Raw genomic sequence first — 25,728 nt, forward strand, 5'->3', positions numbered from 1 at the left:
CGAGGGTTTTTTCGGATGAACCCCAATTTCCCAGGTGCATTTTTGTATCTCTACGCTCGTTCAACTTGCGGGTGGTGTAGTATGTAGCTCTATTCGAAATGTTGCACTCAAATTGGCGTGAAAAGAATATGTAGTAATATTGTCTGACGAAGAGCTCAAACGCATTTCCCATCGTGCAACTAATCATACATTCCCTCCTTCTGGTCGTTACCTGCTATAGTCATGCGGAAGGCGCCCATCAAAGAAACCCGAGATCAACAAATCGACTTCTGCGGTCGTCACATCTCTGCGCAGTCGATTCAGGCATAGCCACAGAATCAACGCCCAATGGGATAGGAGGTGTGAGGTATGTCACTTTCAGAGTAGCACTTTTGATCATTAGCCAAGCCAGTCAGAATGAGATGCACGACATAGCTAATTTACGTGTAGGATCCAGTGTCAATGCCACCACAGGTGACAGTTGTTCTCGTCCAACTGGGAAGTCGGGGGTAGCTGATTCGCTCATCGTAAGTCTCCGCGAAGCCGTGAGATTGATAAACTTCTGGACAATCAGGGGTATAGAGGAGGTGGAAGCCGAGGGTTCGTTCATCTGCTACATCGTCAGTTCATGAGAGTCGATGCGTACGGAAGGAGACTAGGCTGTAGTACTGGGCACAGTGCTAAGCCTGGTACCTAGCACGGTGATCTTGTGAAGCATGCGCATGATGCCCTTCCTGGCCTCTAGAGATGACTGCCAACTCTCCTTGCCGGCGAGCTTTCGATCTGGGGGTCCGCGATTTCCATTGTAGTCCAGTGAGATAGTGTATGTCTCGAAGACATTCGTTCGACCGTCCTGGCTCTTGCAGATCGCGATTTGGACGCCCTGGAGTCTACGCGTCATCAGCGCTTCGAAGATCCCATGCTCCTGCTCCGATGTCAGCGATGATCGATCGTGGATTTCATGTAATACCGCTTACTAGGAGGTTAAGAATTGCGTTCATCCGCTCATCCTTGTCTCGCTCCATCACCATGATTCGATCCATGTGCACGCATTGCGGAGAATAGTTGGGGTCTGGCGTGAAGCTGCCTTTGAGAAAATGCTCTTGGTAGCAGAACTTCTCATCGGTCAAGTCGGTTGGGAAATTTCGAGCACCGAAGCAATCAGCTGGTAGAAGTTCCCTGTCGATTTGAGTTAGAAAGGTTACTAAAGTGTACCTGTTTCAGCCGTGGAAAGCAAACCGAATATAGAACAAAAATGAGATCTGAGGTACAGGAAGTCAGCACCATTTGTGCCATCGATCAAGGAGAACCCCAATAGAGCACTTTCCATACCGTCGCGTGCAGCACCACCTTCAGCAACTCCACACTGGTCGCCTGTTGCATGTTAGTATGATCAGGAAACCTTTCGACAGGGCCCCTTCACGCCGGATCACTATTGACCACGCATGATAACGGAGTATCGGTATGGACTCGCCTCCAGTGGAGATGGGACCTGAGATACAAGTGGCAGTTGCCCCCGATGGGATGTAGCAAGCGCCTGCGTTCTTCTTCCATTCTGCCTCTTTCTCTTTCTCTTCTCGCTCCTCTCCTTCCTCTTCGCACCTCCGTCAACCGTTCTCGCAATATCAACCATGACAGCTTCTCCAGAAAAGCTGTTTGAGAATGGTTGTATATGGTGAAGGTGGTCGACTGCCTTGGGGCTTGGTTCACTGTAGACCGATTGGCCCTTTTTTCTCACCGCGCCAGCCACCGCAGCATATGCCAGTCGGCACGTGTCTTCCTACACCATCTCCTCCATTGTCATATGTTCCCATTTAAGCTGTACCCAGGCTCTGTGTGAGTAGGCTCGATCTCACTTTGTGTCTGGATAAGGCAGCTGTTCCGGGGAGGCCATTTGAATCGCCTCGGGTTATCAGCCTCTTGATGAGCACATTGCACCAGATGTTATTTGTGGTATGAACGCTATTTAGCATTCCTCCGATAGTTCTGCCAAATGCGGTGTCGCAGGATGCTTTGAGTCTTCTTAGATTACCTGTCAATTGGACCTGCGAAAGACGACCGGGAAACTGTCATAAGCCATATACGTTAAGTTAGGAACTTCAAAGGCTCTGGAATTGGGGCCGCGCAAGGAAAACATGAGGAAAGCTAGAGCGCTCGCAAGGACCAATGACCTGGACAATTGAGCGTGGAAAGCCCCCAAGGACGGTAGCGATCTAAACATTACCATTCACTATCCTGAAAAGCATGATCTGTGCTATGCTACCGACGAGGTTGCTTCTGGTACCAGGCTTCACCTGGATCTCAACTTGTCACGCTATATTGACACTCTATATTGACACGCTACATGAAGTTTGAGCCCTGCTGGGCGCTTGTCGAAAAAGTCCCTGATTCTATCTGTGGCTGTTTGTTGGAAATGAAACCTGTGCGGGATAGAATGCTCGAGGAGGTATTCGACCATGAACTGGGAATTCCTTGGGAACCAAAAGACCAAGCGCTAGCTAATCAACAGCATCACAAATGATGCAGCCTCTCCACTACCGCGAGTATCATAGTTATCTATAGTTTCCAGTGAATATCCGAACATATCTGATCTTCAAAGCACATGTGGATTGTTCAATTCTGGAAACTAACACTTGCTCTGGCGCAATACGTGGGTGATAGTTCTAGACAGATCCTACCAGTTCTATCTTTTTTGTACAGGTTTGTGTATTACCTGGAAACCCCATATTTGGTCTCGGTTCCTCTTGAGCTGTGTTACACCTCCAGTATTCCGTGCTTGTGAATACCAAATTCTCAGTTCTGGTTAATCCATCCTCGTGGGTTGGAGAATAGTAGACTTATGTGTATGTCAAGAGGAGCAGGGGCTGGGTACCTGCAGGTGACGCACAGGGTACCGACGAGTCTAGGGGTAGTGGAGACCTAGTACGAACCGGTATCCCTTTGATCAGATCATGTGGGGACTGATTTTATTACCCCTGGAGGGAGCTATTCCTTTGTCACCTTACTGGAGACTTGTGGGATAAACAAACACTGACGCGTGGAATACCTGTTGATTCCGCTGAGAGCGTCTCCAAGAGCTATCGGATTCATGTATCATCCACAACCGGAAACCCCCTGTCCATTTTTCCAGATTCCAAGTTCAAGCCCAGTCAATATTTCTCGGTTTAGTCCTCGGTCTTACCAACAGGGGTTGCCACGTTGATAGAAGATGTGTTCATAGAGTGGACTCCGGGCCACAGCGCCCCAAGCTAACCAAAAAGAACGGGGCTCCCCCGCCCCACGTGACTGGGAAGTGGCAAGCGTCTGGAACCCCCCGGCTGCTCTCCACAATGCCCCGACGAGTCGTAAACAGGTTTGCTCTGCATCCGCCCGAGATGGTATCGATCCCGGAGGCCTGAAGATTTCAACTAGCTGCATATCAGGCAGGATTCTGTCACCTAAGGCTCTCTCAATATTTGAAGAAAATTATTGTGAGTGGCAAGTCGAAGACAAAAGCCGTAGAACCAAAAAATCGGCAGGGTTCAAAGTTTTTCACGCCGCAGAAAGCACCCGGTGAATTTCTCGGTCGCGCTAGAAGGTCAGGAGAATGGTGAAAACTCATATAGAGGGTGCATTCAGGTATTGAAATGCAGAAAAAAGAGTGCTGTCCTCTAAATATCAGGCTGAAGAGAGCGAAATCCCACTACAAAGATGAGGCGCACGTTCGGCCAGCCATGACATCGTCCATTGTAACTGAGGTGTAGCGTACTTACTGCCGGCCCTCGGATTAATTGTTGTTCTCCGCCCCAACTCGGCCCTTGTCAGCCGCCACTGTCTCTTTCCTCCCCTTTGAACCTTCCTTGCTTCCATCCTCCTCTCCTCGTCCTTTGATCTTCTTGTCCGCAATGTTCTAACCTCTCGCTGCTCCCCGTAAATGGTTCTGCAGCCCTACGTTGACGGGGTGTTGTGCTAACACCCCCCCCCCCCCCCCCCCTCTCCATCGAGGAACCTGATTCTGGTGGAATCGGACCGTTCGATCAACAACGCCTCACCAACAACCCCACCTGAACTTGTTCAAGTGTGAAATGTCTTCACTCCCTCCCACATCGCTTCACGCCACCGACCCCGACTCAACGGCCGACCTGAACGCGTCTTCATCGTATTCCCATGTCACTCGCCACGCGGATTCCCGCTTAGTTCAGTCTCGAAGACGAGATATGGATGACCACGAAGAACGCGAGGTTGGGCAGGGTCCCTCCAATAACAACGACTCGTTTGGCCGGTTTTCCTTCGCACCCACAACCCGGACAACAGTGGTCACAACCACTACTACCACTACCACGTCTTTCCCGCCTCTCATTATCAAACCCCCGCGCGCCACAAGCCAACTGGACGCGAGACTCTATCCCCTCGCCTCTGCCCCGACCCCGGCCGCCTTGAGAAGTCTTCGGTTCCGACTTGGGGACAAGTCGATTGTCTTCAATGAACCAAATGATACGACGGCGGCTATCACTGAGGTGCGCTCCTTCCCCCCTCGGTTGGTCAGGCCCGACATGCTCACATCATTTTAGCTGAACGAGACGAACGACGCGCTCAAATCTTCAAATGGTTTGATCCGGTCTATGAATTCGTTTACCACCGAGGATGATAGCTCTTCCCGACGACTGGCGCCCCCGCGGTCGTTCACTCGCATCAGCCATCCCACCCCTCAGCACCGACCCGTCTCCCCTGTCTCCATCCCTGATCCTCGCCCAGCCATCCTCCCTCGGACACGAGCAACTCGAGTTCCTTCCGAGCCTGTAGCACGTCGCACCCGCCATTGTGCCTCGACTTCCACGCATTTGTCGGCTGCCGGCCTAGCCACTCCGGAGACCGAGCACAATGTTGAGAGTCTGGGTGAGGGCCCCGCCTCGAAGCAGAGGTATCATAGCGCAACATTTCCTCGCAGAGAAACCCTGTTGCGGTCCCCGCTATCCTCCGAAGTTGGCCCGGCCGATTCTGCTGCCCAGAAATCCTTGGAAGACTTAGCGAAACAACGGGAGCTGCAAAACACTAAACCAGACGCAAATGCGGCGGCTACGTCCGACCCAACCTCCTTCAGCCAAACAGCATCCTTTAGCGCTACTGAGCAAGCCTTTCAGCAGAGGCCGGACTTGAGTGCTCAGCTTTCAGCTATTGACAATGCCATGGCGCAAGATATGTGCCTGCCGAGCCCTAGTCTGTCTCCGGTTGCCGCCATGAATGCATTGCACGGAGAATCCTCTTTCGATTCCGAGGGGCCGGACGTTGACACGGATTCCAGCTTGGATCACAATGTTTCGCGACATTCGAAAGCCGTGCGCCTTATCGATCCGGATGCCTCTCGGGTGAAGAGCCTTGCCACATCCAATACGTCACGACCTCCGCCGTCTCTGATGGATATGCCCAAAGTGCTCGAGTTCTTTGACTCTGTACCGGAAGAACTGAAAACTTACCTAATGTACCAGTTTCTCAGGCGCTGCCCTAAGCCCACCCTGCACTTCGTGGCCGATGTCGTCAACCCCACACTGAAATGCGATTTCTTGGCATTGCTCCCTCTCGAACTCAGTCTGAATATTGTGAAATATTTCGATGTTCAAACCATGTGCCGCGCGTCGCGGGTTTCCAAGAAATGGCGCCACATTGTCAGCTCTGACGAGAAGACGTGGAAGGAGTTACTTGACCGCGATGGTTATGCCCTGTCTGAGGGCGAGCTGGAGCGAGCGATCCGAGAGGGCTGGGGCTGGCAGTGTAGCAGCATTGATGATTTTGAGAAGGATCTTAGCACACCTTTCTCGTCCAAGGCTGAGAAGGATGCCTCACCAGTTCCTTCCTCCTCTCATGGTAATGAGAGAGCTCCTCTAGCCTCTTTGGCTCTGAACAGACGCCCCAAACGGAAAGCAAACACCCGTGCTTCGAGTCGCAAGCTAGCCAAGCGGAAGATCTCATCCAGTGGCACCGACCACTCAGAGCCCGATTGGAGGAAGGACATCGCTGCATCAGAGGCTCCTTATGCCGCGGCCAACGCGGCAGCTGCAGCTGTTCCCTACCCTGATGTTGGTATGCCCTCTCTCCGTGGCTTATACCTCTACAAGGCTCTCTACCGCCGGCATCATGCCATCCGCAGAGGATGGATGAAACCCGAGGTCAAGCCCCAACACATCGCCTTCCGTGCTCATGATCGCCACGTAGTCACTTGTCTGCAGTTCGACACGGACAAGATTCTGACTGGAAGCGATGACACAAACATCAACGTCTATGACACAAAGACCGGTGCTTTGAAGGCCACCCTAGAGGGTCATGAGGGTGGCGTCTGGGCCCTCGAATACCATGGAAACACGCTAGTGTCCGGCTCTACCGATCGATCCGTTCGCGTATGGGATATTGAGCGCGCTAGGTGCACCCAGGTCTTCAACGGTCACACATCTACTGTTCGTTGCTTGCAGATTGTCTTGCCTACTGAGGTGGGTAAGGATGCAAATGGCCGTGTGGAGATCATGCCCAAGGTTCCTCTCATCATCACTGGGTCTCGTGATTCCAATCTGCGCGTGTGGAAGCTCCCCAAATTGGGCGACCCCACGTATTACCCCGACGGACCTCTAGCGGACGATACGGACTGCCCTTACTTTGTCCGTGTATTATCTGGCCACGCCCACTCTGTGCGTGCAATTGCAGCCCATGGCGACACCCTGGTGAGTGGCAGTTATGATTGTACTGTGAGGGTTTGGAAGATCTCCACCGGTCAGGTGCTGCATACACTACAAGGCCACTCTTTGAAGGTTTATAGTGTTGTGCTGGACCACAAACGCAACCGCTGCATCAGCGGTGCAATGGACCACATGGTCAAGGTGTGGTCGCTGGAGGATGGATCTCTCCTGCACAATCTGGAAGGTCACACCTCCCTGGTTGGTCTGCTTTCCTTGCAAAGTGAGTACCTTGTCTCGGCGGCGGCAGATTCCACCCTCCGTATCTGGGATCCCGAGCACGGTCACTGCAAGAACATGTTGAGTGCACACACTGGCGCCATAACTTGCTTCCAGCATGATGGTCAAAAGGTGATCTCCGGATCGGATCGGACCTTGAAGATGTGGGACGTGGGCACTGGTGCATGCGTCCGAGACCTTCTCACCGACCTCAGCGGCGTGTGGCAAGTCAAATTTAATGACCGTCGATGTGTTGCTGCTGTTCAGCGCGACAGTCTAACCTATATCGAAGTAAGTTACTTCCCTACCGACATACATGACTATTTGATTCTAGCCTAATAATCCAGGTTCTCGATTTCGGTGCTGCGCGAGACGGCGTTCCCGAGAACAAACTCGGCAAACGTGTAGTTGTCAACCGTCGCGGACGAGAGATTGCTCCCAGCAATGTCGACTCGGACTCTGACTCGGACTGAGCCTGATGCTATTTGAATCAGCTCCCACAATTATTTCCAGACGTCAGGCAACCCTCCTTTCTCTGCTCGTCTTGCGCTGTTAGTCCTTTTGCTCTTTCCCATCTCCCTATTTCCCAACGAGCCACCTATTCTTCGTTACACTCTATTCACGATACCCTATCCTTATGGCTCTTGTCTCTTCCCTTGAAAAACCCTTTGCATAGCGCGGTCGGCATTCTTTGGGTCATCCAGCATTACGACGGGGGGACAGGCGTTAGACGTTTCCTGATTCTCATTTTCATTCTCATTCTCGATTCTCGTTCTCAATCTTCGCAAGGGGTTTCCTATGTCCGTCATCTCAATATTCCCACTGTCGGTCCTCGCATCCCTTTCCTATCCTGCATTCATCCTATCATGTTATGTCTCTTTTTTTCTGTTATATTTTCTTTGTCATTGTACTGCCTTCTATGTTATTACCATTCCTTGTATTTGAGCCCTTTATCGATGGTAACTGGCTTCTGCGGTGTTCTGAGGCTGGTGCGACTTTTCCTCAGGTTTTACAAATCTTATCTCCCGTTTTATGCTTGTTAGGTAGTAATAGATGCATTGCATTACAATTTGACTACCGACATAAGTTCTTGCATGTTTTGAGCTAGAAGAGTCTGGATCCTGCTGGCTACCAGCCAATCCCCAGGGCTATCTTGCGCAAGGGTGAGTGAATAAACGACCACCGGGGATAGTTCCATGCGTTGATTTGAGGACTGGTGGGCGGGGCTTGATCTTGACCAATCTAGCTAACAAGCAGGGGGGGATTCATCACTGAAGAGGGCGTTTAGCACTGGCGTATGGCACCATCATGACATGGTGTTCGCGGGGTCCTCGTTAGTGGATGACCAGAGTAGGTTGGTATGCAACCCACTTCCAGCATGGGTGTATGAAGTGCCTTGTCTCGGTGATCTATCCTATCTTCCAAGGTGGACCGGAGGAACTATATCGAAGTCTCCACAGGGATACTTCAGGCGAATCAAGTTGAAACAGCCGACGGAGGCTGTACACCCTCTAAACTCCCATCAATGCCCGCCGCCGACAAAATAGCCCACCGCACTGCGTCAACACCCAATACCCGGCCAGGTCCTATGGGCGTATCTGCACTGCACGTCAAAATCTCACCAAGAGCACCAGGCCCCTCCGAGGCACTCGGGTCCGGCTGGACCTTTGGCTTTAATTTGTGCAGCAAATCATGGAGGCGCTGGATACCAATGGCCGACGCGCCAGTTTTCATTTGCTTCTTATTCTTCACAAGGACTTTGTCAACCTTGGAAAGAATGATTTGGTGGGGAATCGCATAGCGCCGGAAGAGGTTTAGAATGTTGGCGTCGTTCTGTTTGATCCCGTGTTCGCTGTCGATGAGGATGAAGGCTCGGCGGAGTCTGCAACACGAGCAATCAGTCAGAGTAATCATAAAAATGGCTCGGCAGTATTAAGGCTTACTGTTTCCGCCCCTGGAGATATTTCATAATCTCCATCCCCCACTCCGCGCGACTCGCCTTGCCATATCCAGGCATATCCAGCAGTACAACCTTATGCTCCCCACCCTTCGTGCCTCCAATCCCAAACGCATTCATTTCCCGTGTTCGACCCGGCTTCGAGGATGTCCAGCATATATCCTGGCCCATAATCGCGTTTAGCAGCGAGCTCTTGCCAACATTTGAGCGACCGAGGAATGCGACTTCGGGCTCGACTGAGGAGAGTGGCGTTGTGCGGAACTTGCTGGCGGACCATAGCTTGAGGGGCGAGTGGCGAGAGGGTGTAAATATTTTGTCGGCGAAGGCTAATTGGGATGGGTTTGGGGGTTTGGTGTCCCAGTAGTAGCAGAGGTCGGAGGGCGTCAGGTCTTTGAGGTTGCGCTTGTTTGGATTTGGTGGGGATGGGGGTTTTGAAACAGTTGGGGAGTGTATTGAAGTCCTTGGTATGGATTCCAAGGCCCTTGTGGGCGCAGAGGCCCGGACAGCACGTATCCTCATCTTCAAATTGCTGTTGGCAGTGTTGTTGAAGCAGGCCCATTGCGATCTCCAGAAAATTGACCGCACGGGCCAGGCCGCGCCGCAGCTATCAGTGCCGATAAGCGCATCGTCATTCAAGACCAGGGCTCGACTCGACGTCCACTGCTCTGCTTTGCTTGACTTTGCTTTGCCGCCAGGCCTCAGTCTACAAGATGATCAACGCAGTACTCGTCTTCAATAACAATGGCCAGCCTCGGCTGACCAAGTTCTATACAACGCTGGTATGTCCCCCGCGCATCCACCATCCACGCTCGACAGACCCGCTAACGCAGCCTTCAGGACACCCAAACCCAGCAATCGCTCATCGCGCAAATATACCACCTGGTGGCTCAGCGCCCATCTAGCGCCTGCAACTTCCTGCCCCTCCCACCCCTCCTCTCCCAGGGCGCCGCCAGCTCGACCGGGCCCTCCGATGCGCCGACGCAAATCACCTACCGCACCTACGCTACGCTCTCCTTCATCATGATCTCCACATCGACAGAGTCCCCGCTCGCACTGATTGATCTGATTCAAGTTTTTGTGGAGGCACTGGACCGCATGTTCGAGAACGTTTGCGAGCTGGACCTGATCTTCGGGTATGAGACGATGCACGCGGTGCTGAGCGAGATGATTGTTGGTGGCGTGGTCGTTGAGACGAACATTGAAAGGATTATCGCTGGCGTGCGCAGCCAGGAAGGTACGTCTGGGAAGAGGAAGGCCGTTCAGGCCGCCAGTGCAAGTTTGGGACGTGGAGCGATGCCAGGGTTGGGGGCCTGGCGGTGATGCTGGAGCAGTGGCTCTCTGAGTAGTCTTTTCTCGCTTACTCCGATGCATCTGGTGATGGTACTTGCATTGGATTTCTTTCTACGGCGTCTTGATTGCATATAGACTCTTTCTTGCTACCCGCCGGTATGTGATATGATAATGAGCCATGGTTTTCGGTATACCAAATAGCTTCGGGCGGTCAAGCAAACAATCCAAATCTACCTGTTCGAAGCCAATAGAAAAACCCGCAAACTGAATCAAATTAAGGCTCGGGCACCAATGACAGTTGGTACTGCCGCACCCATTCACTACGAAACACTGTCACGTGATCACTATATCGAGGTCCTTACATGGTTAGCCCTAAGCCCTAGTCACATGCCCACGCTAGCGCGACCCACGAGAAATTCATAAGATCGTCCACCGACCAGCGAACTTTTTCTCTCTTCTTCTCCCTGTCAACCGTCAACCAGCGCACCCATCTCCAGTCGACAAAATGGTAAGCATTTGAACACTCTTGTTCAGGCTTCGCCCGTTGCAGCGATGCCTTAAGACAATTCTGTCTCGCTTCCGATTTTTTCAAATCGAAGCACAATTCCGTTGATTGCCCACGGCCTCGAAAGAGACGTGGACAATCGGCGATGATTTGGCTGGAGTCAGTCATGCATTGAAAGCCCGTAACACGGCTTTCAATTGCATGGCGCTCCTTAGAGTTTAAAGAAGATGCAGCCCGTAGTGGACCCGATCGCTGATCTTCTTTTCTCAATGATAGCCTCCCAAGTCCGGAAAGAAGGCCGCCGCCATGCCCTACCCCCAGGGCAAGGCTGGCTCGTCCAAGAAGGCCGCTAAGGTTCGTACTTCTTCTTTCCCTGGGAGCGCGAGAAAAGAAGGTATCGTACTAACGGGATTTTGCAGAGCCCTCTCATCGAGAAGCGTACCCGCAACTTCGGTATCGGCCAGGACATCCAGCCCAAGCGCAACCTGTCCCGCTTCGTCAAGTGGCCCGAATATGTTCGCCTGCAGCGCCAGAAGAAGATTCTGAACATGCGTCTGAAGGTTCCTCCTTCAATCGCTCAGTTCCAGAACACCCTGGACCGCAACACCGCTGCCCAGACCTTCAAGCTCCTCGCCAAGTACCGCCCTGAGACCAAGGCCGAGAAGAAGGAGCGTCTCGTCCAGGAGGCCACCGCTGTCTCCGAGGGCAAGAAGAAGGAGGATGTCTCCAAGAAGCCCTACCACGTCAAGTACGGTCTGAACCACGTCGTCGGCCTGGTTGAGAACAAGAAGGCTTCTCTCGTCCTCATTGCCCACGATGTCGACCCCATTGAGCTGGTTGTCTTCCTGCCCGCTCTCTGCCGCAAGATGGGTGTCCCCTACGCCATCGTCAAGGGCAAGGCCCGTCTCGGTACCGTCGTCCACAAGAAGGTATGTTTCATGCTCTCCCACTGCATACTCCAAGAACCACACTAACCTCTTCTTTCCAGACCTCCGCTGTTCTGGCTCTGACCGAGACCCGCGCTGAGGACAAGGCTGAATTCTCCAAGCTGCTGTCTGCCATCAAGGAGGGTTACACCGACAAGTACGATGAGTCCCGCCGCCACTGGGGTGGTGGTATCATGGGTGCCAAGGCCAACGCCCGCCAGGAGAAGAAGCGCAAGGCTGTTGAGACCGCCATCAAGGTCTAAGCTCGCCCTTTCCAGGATGACTTATTTTGTTTGACCGGATCGGCTGCTTGGCAAAGCGCTCCCAAAAAGTTCCAATGGGAAAAATCAAAAGGTGTTCCAAGGCTCCGGATGACTTGTTGACGGCCAAAAATTCTTTAGCTTTAGATGGGTGGGACAGAGCCCTGCAGCCCTTGGAATCCCATTCTAACCAAAAAGAAAAAATATTTCTCACGAACCTCCTCGACGGCCTTATGTACCACTTTTCCTGCAGATACCCATGAATGCATTTCTCAAACTGTTCAATATGCCCCTGTCGCATTCCCGTGACGCTTATGGCCAGTGTAGTAAATGTTTAGAATGGCATTCATGCAGTCTGCTTGTACTCTTTTTAATTATCCATCTTTATTTTCGTACTATTCTTCCCTTCCGACCTCCGTCTGCTCGTCCATACCTACCTCCGCGAAGACTTAAGGACCAACACAATTCGTAAAGTCACGTGATTGGGTGTATATTCTGAATCGAGTGAAGTGCCCAGGATCCCATTTTGTACTGTACCTAGATAAGCAGTTAAGACGATAGTCTAGTAATAAGGTTCTTTACCTAGGTAGTTCTGATATTTCGTATTTATGTTCTGAGACGAGGATTCTTATCAATGTCCAGGACCAGAGCTCAGTTCCCCGGGCAGGAGATATATTTGACCTCACCTACTGCCTTTCCCTCGATAGATCACTCTACCATCAGCTGGAGAGGATATACAAACCGTGATGTTTCAATCACGTGCCTGCTATTCATCATACTAGTCAGTGGCTGGACAAAGCATCGTCTTTCCGAGTCATATTTAGCGTACTTAGGGGGAGTAACATCCGGAATGGCGAGGAGGGTGCCTGCGAAGGTGCGGCTTGAAATCCCTCCGTCGGTTACATCCATGCCGGTAATCCTCTCTCCTCGTCCACTTCTTCACATACGAGTGGCATATTCCGTCGATCTAGTTCTTCTGGCAATTTTTTGGTGAATAATTCGCCTATCACATACACAACCAATATGAGCGGTGGGAGGCCTAACCTCATCTCTACTGGGGATTATCCTATATTAATTTGAACTTACTGCAGAGAATCACAACAACAGGGAAGCTCTCCACATCGGGGTGGTCCTGTATCCTGGCTTCCAGGCTCTAGACGCCTTCGGCCCCCTTGATTGCATCAACGTCCTCTCTTGGACCGAGAACATTTCTCTAAGCCTCCTCTCCACGACCCTGGACCCCGTATCAACGAAACCACCCACATCGCCAGGCGCCACTGGCCAGTCCATCTTGCCAACCCACACATTTGCAACAGCTCCGCCGCTGGACGTCCTGCTCATCCCGGGTGGTCGAGGCTCACGCGGCTCCAGCCCGCCGGTGCAAGAAGCTATCGCTTTCATCACGAATACTTATCCAAGCTTGAAGTATTTGATCACCGTATGCACTGGCTCGGGGCTTGCGGCACGCGCCAGGGTGTTGGATCGCAGACGCGCTACTACGAATAAGTCCTCGTGGCAGGAAATCACGGCTATGGGGCCAGATGTGGATTGGATTCCTCGAGCGCGCTGGGTGACTGATGGAAACATCTGGACATCTTCGGGTGTGAGTGCAGGAATTGATGTGACGCTTGCATGGATAGAGGAGGTTTTTGGGAAGCAGAAGGCGCGGAATATCGCTGAGGAGATTGAGTATAGCCGACATGAAGATCCGAATTTGGATCCTTTTGCTGAGCTTTATGGCCTGTAAGTGTGTTTGCTACCTTGGTATGTACCCTTGAAACCAGCAAAGTCTACGCTTGATCATAGAAAGCAAGCTTCAAGATAGAGAGTACTGGCCATGAGACATGGAAGGCCGCTTTATAATAGTTATTACGAATTCGTTCTGTAATTGCGAATCGCTAGATGTTCCAAAAATCAAGTGAGGTTAAAGAAACCTAGAGAGAGCATTGGGAGAACCTAAAAGAGTTACTCATAAGGAGTCAATTTGTATTGAAGGACAACATGAAAGAGATGAAGAATGCAAAGTAATCCAGTTATCTAAAAAAAAGGGTATACCCCAAACACGACCCCTATGATACAAAAGGACGACCTTGAGCACAAAGCATCGAGAGAAGAAAAACAGCAAGAGGGTTGGTATGGAGAAATTACACGAAAATAGAAAGCTCCAGCGCAAAAAAAGTACAAACCCCAAGAGATCCAGCCCAAGCCCAGCGCGCCTAAAAGACCAGATATGTCCCCTCGAAAGGTCATGAATCGTGTTGTATTCACGAATGAAGCCTAGTCTAAGACACGCGCAGAATAGAAAAAGTAGTTAGGTAAGTAGGTAGAGGCGTAATCATGATCAAAGTCATCCTGATTGGTCATTAACGTGGTGCAGGGGGTCGTGAGAGTCCTTGTCGAGCCTATTTTCAAATGTCAGCAGTGGATTCAGAAGATGACAGAGAGGTGGAGGTGAAAACTCACTTTCATCTGTTCGATTCTCGCCTTCAGCTGGCTGGTCACTTCCGCAGCACGCTTCCAGTTTTCGGCAGGCTCTGCGGACCGAGGCGCTGCCTCATCCTCAGTTGCGTGCAACGAACCCCGAGATGAGCGTGTTGGGCTTCCAATACCAGAAAGTCCGTAGGTAGGGCTCAGCTTGCGTCGGCCCAGGCCCAGGCCACCCTCCCGTCCTCCTGGTGACTCTAGCCCATTGTTTTCCTTCTCCTCACTTGGGCTGGCCGAGGCATAGCTCCGTGGGCGCGTACTTTCAAAGCGAGATCCCATATGGAGACCCGATCGGGCAGCGTGTCCATTGCCGGCAGATTCTTGGTAGATAGAGGTGGTCTCTGGAATGCCCAGGCTGCCGGCTTCGGATCCCGCGTTGGGCGGGCTCATCGCGGATGCGCGGAGAGCTCGTGCTAACTCGCGCTTCAACCGTTCGATCTCACGCTGTTGCTTTTGAACATTTTGCTCGGCAGCTTCAGCGTCACTTCGCGCCCGGACCAACTGTGTCTCCTTAGCCTTGATGCTCAAAACGTCTCTGGTATGATCCTCAATCAACTGTGCGTTCTGGTTCTGTAGCTCTGTAATCTGCGAGTTGAACCTGGAGCGTTCAGATTTCATCTCTTCGCTTATCCGAGTGAACCTGTCTTTCTCCGCTCGAAGCTCCTCCAACTCGGCACGGTCTGCTGCAGACATCGCATTCATAGCTGGAGGAGCCGGAACCGGAGCTGGCTCGACAGGTGCTGCAGGCTTCGCAATGGGACGGCCAGCAAGACCGCGTCCAAGGCCAAATTTGGGTGCAGGTGCTGCTTCTTCTGACGGCGGAGAGGCGATTCTTCGCTGCGGCGAACTCGTGCCTCCAGGACCGGCGAGCTTGCGCTGAAGCTTAAGCCCCGCCCCCGGAGGAGCAAGGCCGGGTTTTCCAAGCTTGGAGGGAATTGCCTTGGGAGCTGCCTTGACTGGAGCTTCTGCGGCGGCTGGGGCTGGTTTCTTCAACCCCGGTGCGGGCTTTTTCCCGGGAACAACCTTCCTGCCAGCGGGAGCAGCGGGCTTGGGGGGAGCCATGATCGGCTTTGGTCGTTCCTTGGCCTTCACCTCCGCTGTCTCAAAGTACTCCTTGATTTTGGTCTTTCGAATCTCGTCCAGTCCATCAAGGTAAGGGTTCATGGCCCGTTCGCCCAAGATCTTCATCAGTGTACCCAAAATCTCAGCACCGCCTGATCGGATAGCTTCCGTGGATTCTGTCAGCAATTTTGTGCCTGCATCGGCGATTGACTTGATCTCCGGCTTGGCTGGTACAGTGCGAGTCGTGCGAAGGCAGCGAATCAGGAACTTGACAGTCTCCTGCTTCACCTGCGGGTTCTTGTGCTTGAGATATTCTAGAATTTCCTCCAGACAGTCTGAGAGGTTTGTTGACAAGAACACCGCATCCAGTGCCTGACCCAGCGCATCTGCCACAGACTGCTTCTTCTCCTTCAGACGCTCCAGCATAGGTACCAGAATCGTAGATCGATACTTCATGAAGCCATTGCGCAAGCCCTTTGCTAACAGATCGACACAGTTGGCGGCCACCGTAACGACTGCAATGTTGGCATCTTTCATGCACTTAGCTAGACCTCTCACAATGTCATCGTATGGACCATCCTTGATCCGAGGCACGTTAATGGCATTATAGAGAGCGTCCAATGCTTCCTTTCTGTCTTTCCATTTCGATGAACCGAGCTGGTCTTGGAGGTCCTTGGGAACTTTAGGCATGACGTCGACGGGCTCGGCCAGATCAAACACTTCCACCTCTTCTGTTTCCTCCTCGGCGAATTCATCACCACCATGGTCGTCTGCTCCATCGCCGCCTCCCGGGGCGGCACTGGCTGCAGCCATAGCATCCTGCTGGGCTCGGGTGAACCGTTCTTGCTTGGGCGAGGGCTCTTGCTGGACGACCTCGAAAAGCTTCTCCAGATCCTGCTGTTGTACCGGCTTTAGGTCGGCCCAGAAGAGAGGCTTAATCGCCTCCCGCAGCCATCGATATAATTCCACCGTCAAGTTCTGTGCTTCGGCTCGGACGTTCTTGTCTGCGTGGCCGAATACCTTCGTGAGCGCCTTCAGTGTCGGTTTCGGGTCCACAATCTTGCATCCAAAGTTATGGTAGATGGTAGTTAACGCCGCGAGAGCACCAGCAACGACTTTGGGGACTTTGTGGCTCAGGGTAGGCAATATATCCTCGAGTACGTGGTCGGCTCTATCGAGTTCGATGCATAATAGGAGGGCTTCCTGGGCACTGGCCTTGCCAGCTGGTCTGGCGCAGGGAAGACCCTTTTCCGCGATCGGGCCAACGGTCATGGATCGGGTCCTAGGACATTGTCAATACCATAACCAAGCATGATCACCGGTAAATAGAGGATAAGACATACCTTGTGCATGCCTGGACTCCACCAAACTTCAAGAACGCGCAGTATGACCCCATACCCTCCACTTGCGCGGCGACATTGGAGTCTGCGACTGCTCCCTTCCACAACCCGGGATCTTGCAGGAATGGCGCAAATACCGGGTCTGATTCATCGGGAGACTTTTCGAACTGTGCTTTGGCGTCCTCATAGCCCTCCTTGCGCACTTTCCAGTTCTATGGAGTTGCAATGTCAGTTCTCTGTCCACGGACGGCTGCACCGCAACATATTCAACAATGCACAAAGGAGATCGAACCTTGTGGGTGAACCGGTCGGTTAGCGGCAGAGAGGAGAAGTCCTCTTCCCCGTCAGCCATGGTGACGAGCTAGATTATCAAAGGAAGGGTCTGAGACCGAGCGAGGGCTGGGTATGCCTTCTAGTTAGCACACCTTGCCATCCGTTACGCAGCGCATACAGCCACGACAAAGCAGCGAAGAAATCAGGGATCTCTGAGCTGGTGGGGATCATATTCTCGTACCGGGAGGCGTTTGATGCCCAAAGAATTGGACGGGGGAGAATGCCGGACAGTCTCAGTTGGCGATCAGGGATGTCGATCAACTAAAGGAGGGAGCACCGGGTGGCATTCAAGACACAAGAGGCGACCCCAAGGAAAATAGCCCGACGATAAATAAGAATGGGCGGGTCTGGCAAGGGTCTGGATTCTGGAGAAAATGGAAATAAACAGCGGGCGGCGCTGGAGATCGGAGAGTAAACAAGCGGGCTTGGCGGTGTCGAGGGTTGTTTTTGTTGTGACCCCGCGGTGGATCAACGCTGGCCTCTGCGATCCCGACTTTCCACTTTCTTACGCAATTCCGATCAATCCTGAGGCCTGGTTCGATTTCCCTTCAAGTTCTCCCGGCGCACTTTTATCAAAATTCCCTTGTCGACGTGGGCCTGCGAGCGACAGCCTCCGGTGCACGCGGAGGTGCATTGAAGGACTGCCGGGGAAACACACAAATCCGCCGGCACCATGAGCCAGCTACTCACGGCGCGACAGGCGGAGGAGCTGTATGTGCCCTGATCGGGATCTTCATGGCTACAGAACTGACAGAGGGGTCTTTCTGCTGCAGACACAAGTCAATAATCGCCTACCTGGCCTCTGCGAACCTACCCCAGAGTTCCACAGCGCTACGTCAAGAGCTCGGCGAGTCCATTTCCGTTGATGACAGCACACTGAAGAAATATGAGGGGCTGCTAGAGAAGAAATGGACGAGCGTAGTCCGACTACAGAAGAAGGTGGGGGAGTCATCTGCGGCACACCGCATACGCGGGGACTAGAAAAAGGGGACTAATGAGCTGTGGGCATAGATTATGGACTTGGAGTCCCGATGCGCCTCCCTCCAGACCGAACTGGACACTGCCACCCCGACGTCGCTCTCCCGAAGAAACCAGGATCCGGCATCCTGGCTGCCTCGAGCTCCGGCTCGCCACGACCTGGAGTCGCACCGGCAACCGGTCACCTGTGTTGCCTTTCACCCTATATTCTCCTCACTCGCCTCCGGGTCCGAAGACACAACAATCAAAATCTGGGACTGGGAACTGGGTGAACTGGAGCGGACAATCAAAGGCCACACGAGAGCGGTGCTTGACGTGGATTACGGCGGACCGCGAGGGGGAACTCTCCTTGCGTCATGCTCCTCTGATCTGACTATCAAACTGTGGGATCCTGCCGATGAATACAAAAATATTCGCACCTTACCCGGGCATGATCACAGTGTGTCAGCCGTTCGCTTCATCCCATCAGGGGCCGCGGGATCCCCAACGTCCGGCAACCTGTTAGTGTCGGCTTCCCGTGACATGACACTACGGATATGGGATGTGACGACTGGGTATTGTGTGAAGACATTGCAAGGACACTCGGCTTGGGTACGAGATGTAGCACCATCCCCAGACGGGCGTTTTCTGTTCTCTGCTGGAGATGATCAAGTCCCTCGTCTCTGGGATATCACTTCAGGGGAACCCAAGGCCACTTTCCTAGGGCACGAACATGTCATCGAGTGTGTTACCTTTGCGCCCACGACAAGTTATCCATATCTGGCGACTCTGGCAGGGCAGAAAAAACCACCCCCTGCGTCATCATCAGCCGAGTTTGTTGCTACGGGTGCTCGTGACAAGACCATTCGTCTGTGGGACGCCCGGGGCAATCTGATCAAGACATTGGTTGGGCATGACAATTGGGTACGTGCCCTTGTTTTCCATCCTGGTGGGAAGTATCTGCTCTCGGTGGCGGATGATAAGACACTACGATGCTGGGATCTCACACAGGAGTGCAAATGTGTGCGCACCATTTTTGCTCATGATCACTTCATCAGCTCGATCCGCTGGGCACCTCCTCTGATCAAGGACAGCAATGCCAATGCAGATTCTGGAGCCAACGGTTCAGCAGAGCCTGCAGCATCAAACGGGGCGAAGGAAGACTCCAACGCGGCGAGCAAGATGTCCATTCGGTGCGTGCTCGCCACTGGCAGTGTCGACCTCAAGGTGCGCGTCTTCGCCTCATGAGAGCCGCTATATGCTGTCAGGGACAACGCTCATAGCAGGATCTTGACGAGACCTGATTCAGCACAGCCTGGGAAGCCACGAAGGGCCATCCAGACCATTTCGTCTACGAAGATACGGTACGTCGGGGTTGACTCCCGACACTGGAGGATTTGGGATTTAGAAGCATCGCCGTTCGTCGTTTCTGGGCAAAGGAGTTGGTTTCTCTTCCGTGATACCAGTGACTTACTTTCCATTCACAAGTGATCAGATCAAGGGATTGGGGATGATCAGCCACGACCGGGCACCAGAGAAAAAGACCTAGGAAGTCTTTTTGTTGCGGTGTACACACTTGTTTACTTTCCTCCGGCCGGGCGGATGGGGCTCTATTCTCGTACATACTCCTCTAATGCCGCTACGTTCAATTATTTGCTTTCTGTGCCCTCATAAATATTTATTTGACAGAAAGAGGAACATTTCTGGACACCACAAGGAGTCTTCAGTGATGGAGAAGAGATAGAAACCCTCGAAGAAAATGGTGAATCAGTAAATAAATGCTGTATATAGTATAGTACAAATGATCCGATATGCAACCCCAGCGCGGATATCAAAAATGACAAGCCAACAGGCCTGATAAGCTCAATGGCTAGTGTCCAAAGTTCCTTGAAATTTGATCCTACCACAAATCTAGACCTGGACCTCGGCAGTCCGCTCCTGCACCAGCTTCTTCACCTTTCCAATACGCTCCTGTCCTAGGAAAATCCGGTGAATCAATGCTGCCGTAGAAAGTGTTTCACCCTCCTGCACAAGTCCCTCCTCTTGGGCGATAGCCTGGAGATCAATCTCCTCACCCAATCGCCTCGACTCCCTGCGCACGTACTTTGCAGCCCAGCGCTTTTCGCGCTCCTGCTCGCGCTCCTGGCGCGTCAGAACGGCCGGACGATCCTCAATGGGCACAGCGAAAGGGGTAATGATGCGCTCGACGACGTGGTGGACGTGGCGGCTCTTGGGGGCACCGGACGAGAACTCAATCACGTCGCCGGTGCGGAGGGAGTTCTGCGGGTCCGATACCAGCTTCTTGTTTTCCTTCTGGTAGTATTTCCGGATGTGCTTGTCCCACTCGTTAGAGCGGTAGACTACGGTGACGGTGCGGTCCATGCGGCCGACGGAGACGACGGTTCCGGTCTTGATCGAGGAGGCATAATCACGGAGCAGAGTGGGCGGCTTGAGGGTTTGGGATTTTGGGAGAGTCGGAATCGATGTGGTGTTGGAGGTGGGGGGTGTGGTGATGTGTTCAGGCGTCACTTTGGTAGTTGTTGTCGAGTTGTATCGAATGGTCTGAGTCAAAAAAAAGGTTGAAGGAACAATCATTGATCGCGTCAGGCTCATCGGCGATGCAATTGAGCGGAGAGGCATTGTCGCCCGGAGGAGGTGGCTCGGCGCCATGGTTGAAGGCTCCTGTCGCGCACAGTCCTTGATCAGGGTGTGGGAAGATCGTGAAGGCAGTCCCCGAAAGGCGTCGAGCAGGGGCAAATTGGCAAATTGGAGGAGCGCCAAACACTGAAGTTGCGGAGTCGCGGAGTTCATTCTGAGAATTTCTCGGGGCATGTTTGCAGTGTTTGCACCAGCTCTCCAACCAAGCCAACACCGTCTGCACGCCCATACATACTGTCCCATCTATTGCACTCCGATGAATTGCATGGGGCCTGCTCTACGTTGCAGTATGTTAAATCGAGTGTGATAATTAGAGATTGAAAAAGTATGGGAATAGTGGTATCCGACGAGTCCCTCACAAGAAGCTGTTCTGATGCCACCCTATCCAACTCCTGGAAGAAGAAGGTAGGTTCTCACTCCGAAACTGATCCTGACCTTGCTCTGAACACATCAGAGAGAGTGTTTCGCCACGCGGGATCTGATGTTCCATGCCAAATGTTTTTGGCCTTTTCCTAAGCATCTAAGCTCAACCATGTGGCCCGCAGACTGTTGCTTGGACGGAGAGATATACTTCAGCCTCAGAACATCTGTATAGAGATAGGAAGAATGATTAACCAGTGATTACGTCTTTTGTTGGGTGTCTTCGGCTGCGATTGATGCCTCTTCTGGCTATAATCACCCCCCTGCTTCCGAAACAACAAATTCTGAGCCCATGACGCCTCGGATGGAGAAGGCGAGAAATATCAAGAGTGGCAAACCCGCTGGTGGAATGAGAGAATTGAGGAGAGATTCGGCGCGCTGATGACAAACACCCGGCTAGACTGCGTTGCTGCCTTTGCTTCTGGAATTTGGAAGCCTACCAAAAGCGGGGGACAGGTTGAAGTCTTCCAAGTGACTGATATCAGGAAAGAAAGAGATGAAAGGAACTCTGTGTACTGCCATGTAATAAAGATGGGATTCATCGGATCCCAAGAGTTCCTCAACTGGGGCACAAAATCAAGTACTTGGGCAGCGATAGATGCTCGATCTTTGCATACCGAGGCCGAAACAATACGCTCTCTGCCGCAGAAGACAAAATTTCCACTATTCGAGCTAGTGGCACATGCGACAATAAACTCAACCGTCCGTTTGTTCTCGTGAGCTACGTACAAGGACAGCTTGCCGAAGGTCTGGTTTGGCGGATATACCGGAAGACGTTCGCTGAGAACAACGAACTCGGTCACTACGAGATATTGCAGGCGCCATGAGCTAACCGGATGTATTCTCATTATGTAGGGAGAAATTACTGATCATCCGGAAAGGATGATCAACTAGAGGGAATTGGTTTCAAAAGATATCGTTAGACAGCTCCTTAGAGTCTACGTACGTGCAAATGATATTCAAGGTCGTGAAATATCCATTTTGAACCTGGAACCCTGAACCCCAACCGGGAATGTCGCTGAATTTCACCTCAGAGGCTGGTTTATCAGATGAAGGCTTTTCCACGACCGCGACGAAGTGTTCATGTTTCAGATTTTGAAACTCCATATTAGAGAACTGCTTCTTCGTGACAAATTTCTCCCTTAACATATTTATACGTCCAAGCCTTTGAAGTCAGCGTTGACAATTATGATCTTATTTGATAGCTTTTCGATATTGCGTATTACTCGAGGCAAGCTTTGCGCGTTCTATCGCAACTTGGAACTATTCTATATATCCTGTTAGCTCTCTGGTAATATTTTATGTAAGGTCGAGATTGTTTCACACCCTTATCCATTATGGCACGGGGGCCGACTCTTGGCTCCTGCACAGTTCGATAGGCTTGAACTTTAACTGGCCTTGAGAGGATTAGAGCTTGGTACATCGGACCAAAACAACATAGAACTTACTGCTGAGGGCTACAATAGTCTCGATAAGAAGGAATCCAAGAATAATCGGATCAAAAAGGTCGAAAAATGAGTTAGAGAAGGAATTTAACGAGGAGTCTGGGGAGTTTGAGGTATGCAGATGTTTGATAAGGTAATTTCGTACGAGAAAGCTGGTAAGAAAGATACATTGAAAATGTTTATAAAGTTAGAGCCGATTGAATAAACGAGACATCGTGATATGGCTCCCTTGAATACCCGCAGAAAGCTGAAGACTAGCCTTGAGAACGGCGAACTGACGTTTCTGCAGCGGCTGTTTGACTGTATATAGAGCCGCGTAGCTGACGAAAGCCATTTGCTTTGATTCATCCAGATCTTTCAATATTTAAAATCACGCTCTCCGAGGATGGCCTACTGCAAAGAATCATCAACTGGAGTGACATCAGTGTTGATTTTGGGACCCTAGGGTACGAGCCCGCATACTTCTGATGCGATTGGGAGAAGGTCAAGATATTGACAAGCGCCACCTACAAGTATTGTGATACCACATTCTTAGCGAAATTCTTGCGGTTGTAGGGCGCCCTAACAGTGATGTCCTCGTCTGGGTTAAGCGTTATGTTATCGATTAATGTCCGTGAGAACTCCTCCGTCCTAGCAGAAATATCAACATTGAGAATCCAAGGAGTTTATGTGATTAAGTCTGTGGCTATTAGGTCTGAAATTCCAGATAGGGGAAAGATTGTGGAGCAAGACGAGTGTCGAATGGCGATATCAATGTTCTCCGATGTACTTTTGGTGAGAACCTTTATAGGTTCAAATTCATAACTGAGGACTTCTCGGTGACTAGCGTTCTCATTATAGTGCCTAAGGACACGGACTCAGGAGAACATCCATCTTTGGAATAGATGCCGCTCAATTGATCTATCTGATATGTGTGGCTTAGGATCCACGGCAAGGTGACGTGGAAGGCTGAACGCCTCATCTGGGAACCACAAAATCATCGATATCTCGAAGCTAGCCAATCCGTCAACACTTCCCATTATTGAGTCGCTCTCCACTCCAGCCGGACGATCTTCGACATGGCCCCTGCGCTGCCGATCGCCAAAGATTTCAGCTTGTACCATCCTGGGCGATCGGTTTCGCGGCTGGCGGTTCCGTGGTGGAGCCAAACTGTCGTGCGTGGGTCTCGCGGCCCGCACACGTCTGCTGCCGGCGATATGCCCGAACCCCAGCGTAGACGGATCCCATAGTCCGCACAGTCGAGATTACGGTTCTAGCAGTTCTAGCAGGCGAGTCATTCGCTGTCACATTTTCTTCGCAGGGCTAGCGGTCCGCATGAGACCGTTTGAGTGGCAGGGCTCGACCTACTGGATTTGGGATCATGGGATAGAAAGGGCTGAGATGGCGGAGAGAGGGGATACGCGGTGAAGAGCATACGATGCGCAGTGGCTCAGCCTGCCCATTGTGGGACGGTGTGAAGGCGCGCAAACCTTGAGGCCGCGTGGAGGGATGCGTGAGGGTTGAATCTCATTCATTATTATAACTAATACTAGTCCAGACGCTTATATAGCACCCAGTATATGCAACCATAACCACGTAAAGACAAAGATCATATAGATAGGATTATATACATAAGATTATATAGATAAGATTATATAGATATCAAACATGCCGCGCTGGGTCGTCCGAGATCACTGAAATCTCGACCTGCTTGGTGATGCCGGGATGCTCCCGCTCCAGCGAATCGGGGCGCCCTCCAATTGTGGTGCTGGTATGCGTGCTTTGATCGAGAATCCGCTCGATGCTGTCATTGTCCGCCTGGTGAGACTTGGTGAGACGCCGCGACCGCCCCAGCCGTGAGTGGCTCGTGTCGTTCCCTCCAGTCCGGTGGCCGCTGAAGGGTCCGCTGAGTTCGTAGGAGCGGGTGACACTCGAGAACTTGCGCACCGAGGAGATGACCAGGGGGCGGATGCAGGGGATGGAAGAGGTGATGATAATAATCGTATTTTCAACGTAGCCCCAACGGATCAGCTCGAGGCCGCCCGTGGCACCGAGGTTGGTGACGCCGGGTACCTGGTCGAGTTTGGTGGTCTTGATGATGGAGGCGATCATTGCGCTAATGGAATTGTTAGCTTCGGTCTCCGAACAGGTGGTGATTTGAGGGGAGACGAACACACTGCCCAGGCTCAACAGACCGATCAAACTGATCTTGATGCCCAGCTTGAGGTTAAGGTTCCAGAATACCAGAGTCGGGAAGATCGCCAGGAACAGGTCGGTGGCGGAGTTGAAAGCTGCAGAGATGTCAGCCTATGCGGAACGAGACGAGTAGTTCCAAACCACATACTATTGGAATAATAGGCGAATTTAATGACGTCCCCCGTATTGCCACAGTGAACATTCACGAAGGCCGCTGGATCCCATAGTACGGCGACATTGCTACAGATGGTCAGCGGTAGCACCGCCGAAGCAATATTCCCCGCTGCCTGGATAAACAGAAGAATCCATAACACAATCACGTATGCCTTGTTGGTACTGAGGACGCCGAGGAGGTATATCATAAAGGCCGAGCGGGCAATAGTGGTGCTGAAGGTCACGATGGGCACTTGAATGGCGATATACTTCAAGACCATCATCTGGTCGTAAGGGGCCAGCTTGGTCAGATCACCACCAAACCCATGCTTCACGCTCAGCGTCAGGAATACCGTTGACACTATAATGAGAATCTAGACGTGGTCAGTGCACTGCGCATCCAGAACCAAGCAGATGAACTACGGAGTAGTTCCGGGCGCATACCTCCGCAAGGATCATTAAGACATCGTCGACCTGGAACCGTTTGATTTTGATCTTCGCAAAGACCCTCAAAATTAGGATCACTAGGGCGACCATCACCCCGGCCCAGATGCCCCTTTCGAGGGATTCGCCCTTACCATTCGACATGGTGACAACCCGCGGGAGAGAAGGAGACGAATCGAATCTCTAGAACTCCCGCATAGCCATCGGAACCGCGCAGCAGAGCAGCGTTCCTTAATAAATCAGTTGCAGCAGCGCTGCCGCAAGAGCCTGGTGCTGGAAATTGCGGATTATACTTTCCAGCTACAAAGTTACCAGCATCGTTGAACGTTGTTCCTGAGCGTGTGTGCGCCACCCAGGGCCCGTGTGTACGCGACTTCCACGGTACGCTGTGGTTATAAATTGCTTGCGGCCCATGATGAG

At 52.1% G+C, this 25,728-nt stretch overlaps 10 protein-coding genes across 10 annotated transcripts; 5 read left to right on the forward strand and 5 right to left on the reverse strand.

Annotated features, from left to right (window-relative positions):
• Window positions 1-238: 238 nt before the first annotated feature.
• On the reverse strand, window positions 239-1,426 carry N7482_000198 (uncharacterized protein; the record flags this gene model as incomplete). Its single annotated transcript, XM_056682323.1, has 6 exons — window positions 239-368; window positions 424-592; window positions 673-904; window positions 957-1,158; window positions 1,251-1,353; window positions 1,420-1,426. 6 exons carry the CDS (start codon window positions 1,424-1,426, stop codon window positions 239-241), a joined length of 843 nt encoding a protein of 280 aa, XP_056545929.1.
• A 2,617-nt stretch (window positions 1,427-4,043) lies between these two features.
• On the forward strand, window positions 4,044-7,372 carry N7482_000199 (F-box/WD repeat-containing protein; the record flags this gene model as incomplete). Its single annotated transcript, XM_056682324.1, has 3 exons — window positions 4,044-4,475; window positions 4,530-7,190; window positions 7,247-7,372. The coding sequence occupies 3 exons, from the start codon at window positions 4,044-4,046 to the stop codon at window positions 7,370-7,372; spliced, it is 3,219 nt and encodes a 1,072-aa protein (XP_056545930.1).
• Window positions 7,373-8,375: 1,003 nt separating this feature from the next.
• On the reverse strand, window positions 8,376-9,375 carry N7482_000200 (translation initiation/elongation factor MRX8; the record flags this gene model as incomplete). The annotated part of the gene is made up of 2 exons (XM_056682325.1): window positions 8,376-8,781; window positions 8,843-9,375. The coding sequence occupies 2 exons, from the start codon at window positions 9,373-9,375 to the stop codon at window positions 8,376-8,378; spliced, it is 939 nt and encodes a 312-aa protein (XP_056545931.1).
• Window positions 9,376-9,566: 191 nt separating this feature from the next.
• Window positions 9,567-10,176, forward strand: N7482_000201 (putative AP-3 adaptor complex subunit sigma; the record flags this gene model as incomplete). Its single annotated transcript, XM_056682326.1, has 2 exons — window positions 9,567-9,635; window positions 9,694-10,176. The coding sequence occupies 2 exons, from the start codon at window positions 9,567-9,569 to the stop codon at window positions 10,174-10,176; spliced, it is 552 nt and encodes a 183-aa protein (XP_056545932.1).
• Window positions 10,177-10,651: 475 nt separating this feature from the next.
• N7482_000202 (60S ribosomal protein eL8) lies at window positions 10,652-11,840 on the forward strand (the record flags this gene model as incomplete). Its single annotated transcript, XM_056682327.1, has 4 exons — window positions 10,652-10,654; window positions 10,928-11,005; window positions 11,071-11,580; window positions 11,640-11,840. The coding sequence occupies 4 exons, from the start codon at window positions 10,652-10,654 to the stop codon at window positions 11,838-11,840; spliced, it is 792 nt and encodes a 263-aa protein (XP_056545933.1).
• Window positions 11,841-12,860: 1,020 nt separating this feature from the next.
• On the forward strand, window positions 12,861-13,584 carry N7482_000203 (DJ-1/PfpI family protein; the record flags this gene model as incomplete). The annotated part of the gene is made up of 2 exons (XM_056682328.1): window positions 12,861-12,867; window positions 12,929-13,584. The coding sequence occupies 2 exons, from the start codon at window positions 12,861-12,863 to the stop codon at window positions 13,582-13,584; spliced, it is 663 nt and encodes a 220-aa protein (XP_056545934.1).
• A 616-nt stretch (window positions 13,585-14,200) lies between these two features.
• Window positions 14,201-17,075, reverse strand: N7482_000204 (putative spindle pole body component; the record flags this gene model as incomplete). The annotated part of the gene is made up of 4 exons (XM_056682329.1): window positions 14,201-14,239; window positions 14,301-16,665; window positions 16,727-16,935; window positions 17,016-17,075. 4 exons carry the CDS (start codon window positions 17,073-17,075, stop codon window positions 14,201-14,203), a joined length of 2,673 nt encoding a protein of 890 aa, XP_056545935.1.
• Window positions 17,076-17,729: 654 nt separating this feature from the next.
• On the forward strand, window positions 17,730-19,261 carry N7482_000205 (WD40 repeat domain-containing protein; the record flags this gene model as incomplete). Its single annotated transcript, XM_056682330.1, has 3 exons — window positions 17,730-17,767; window positions 17,830-17,995; window positions 18,068-19,261. 3 exons carry the CDS (start codon window positions 17,730-17,732, stop codon window positions 19,259-19,261), a joined length of 1,398 nt encoding a protein of 465 aa, XP_056545936.1.
• A 663-nt stretch (window positions 19,262-19,924) lies between these two features.
• N7482_000206 (uS17 family ribosomal protein) lies at window positions 19,925-20,824 on the reverse strand (the record flags this gene model as incomplete). The annotated part of the gene is made up of 1 exon (XM_056682331.1): window positions 19,925-20,824. The coding sequence occupies one exon, from the start codon at window positions 20,822-20,824 to the stop codon at window positions 19,925-19,927; it is 900 nt and encodes a 299-aa protein (XP_056545937.1).
• A 3,353-nt stretch (window positions 20,825-24,177) lies between these two features.
• N7482_000207 (uncharacterized protein) lies at window positions 24,178-25,452 on the reverse strand (the record flags this gene model as incomplete). Its single annotated transcript, XM_056682332.1, has 3 exons — window positions 24,178-24,806; window positions 24,860-25,238; window positions 25,309-25,452. The coding sequence occupies 3 exons, from the start codon at window positions 25,450-25,452 to the stop codon at window positions 24,178-24,180; spliced, it is 1,152 nt and encodes a 383-aa protein (XP_056545938.1).
• Window positions 25,453-25,728: the final 276 nt, after the last annotated feature.

This window comes from Penicillium canariense, assembly GCF_028826845.1.
Source record: "Penicillium canariense strain IBT 26290 chromosome Unknown utg000001l_segment0_segment0, whole genome shotgun sequence".
In the NCBI taxonomy this organism is placed as follows: domain Eukaryota; kingdom Fungi; phylum Ascomycota; class Eurotiomycetes; order Eurotiales; family Aspergillaceae; genus Penicillium; species Penicillium canariense.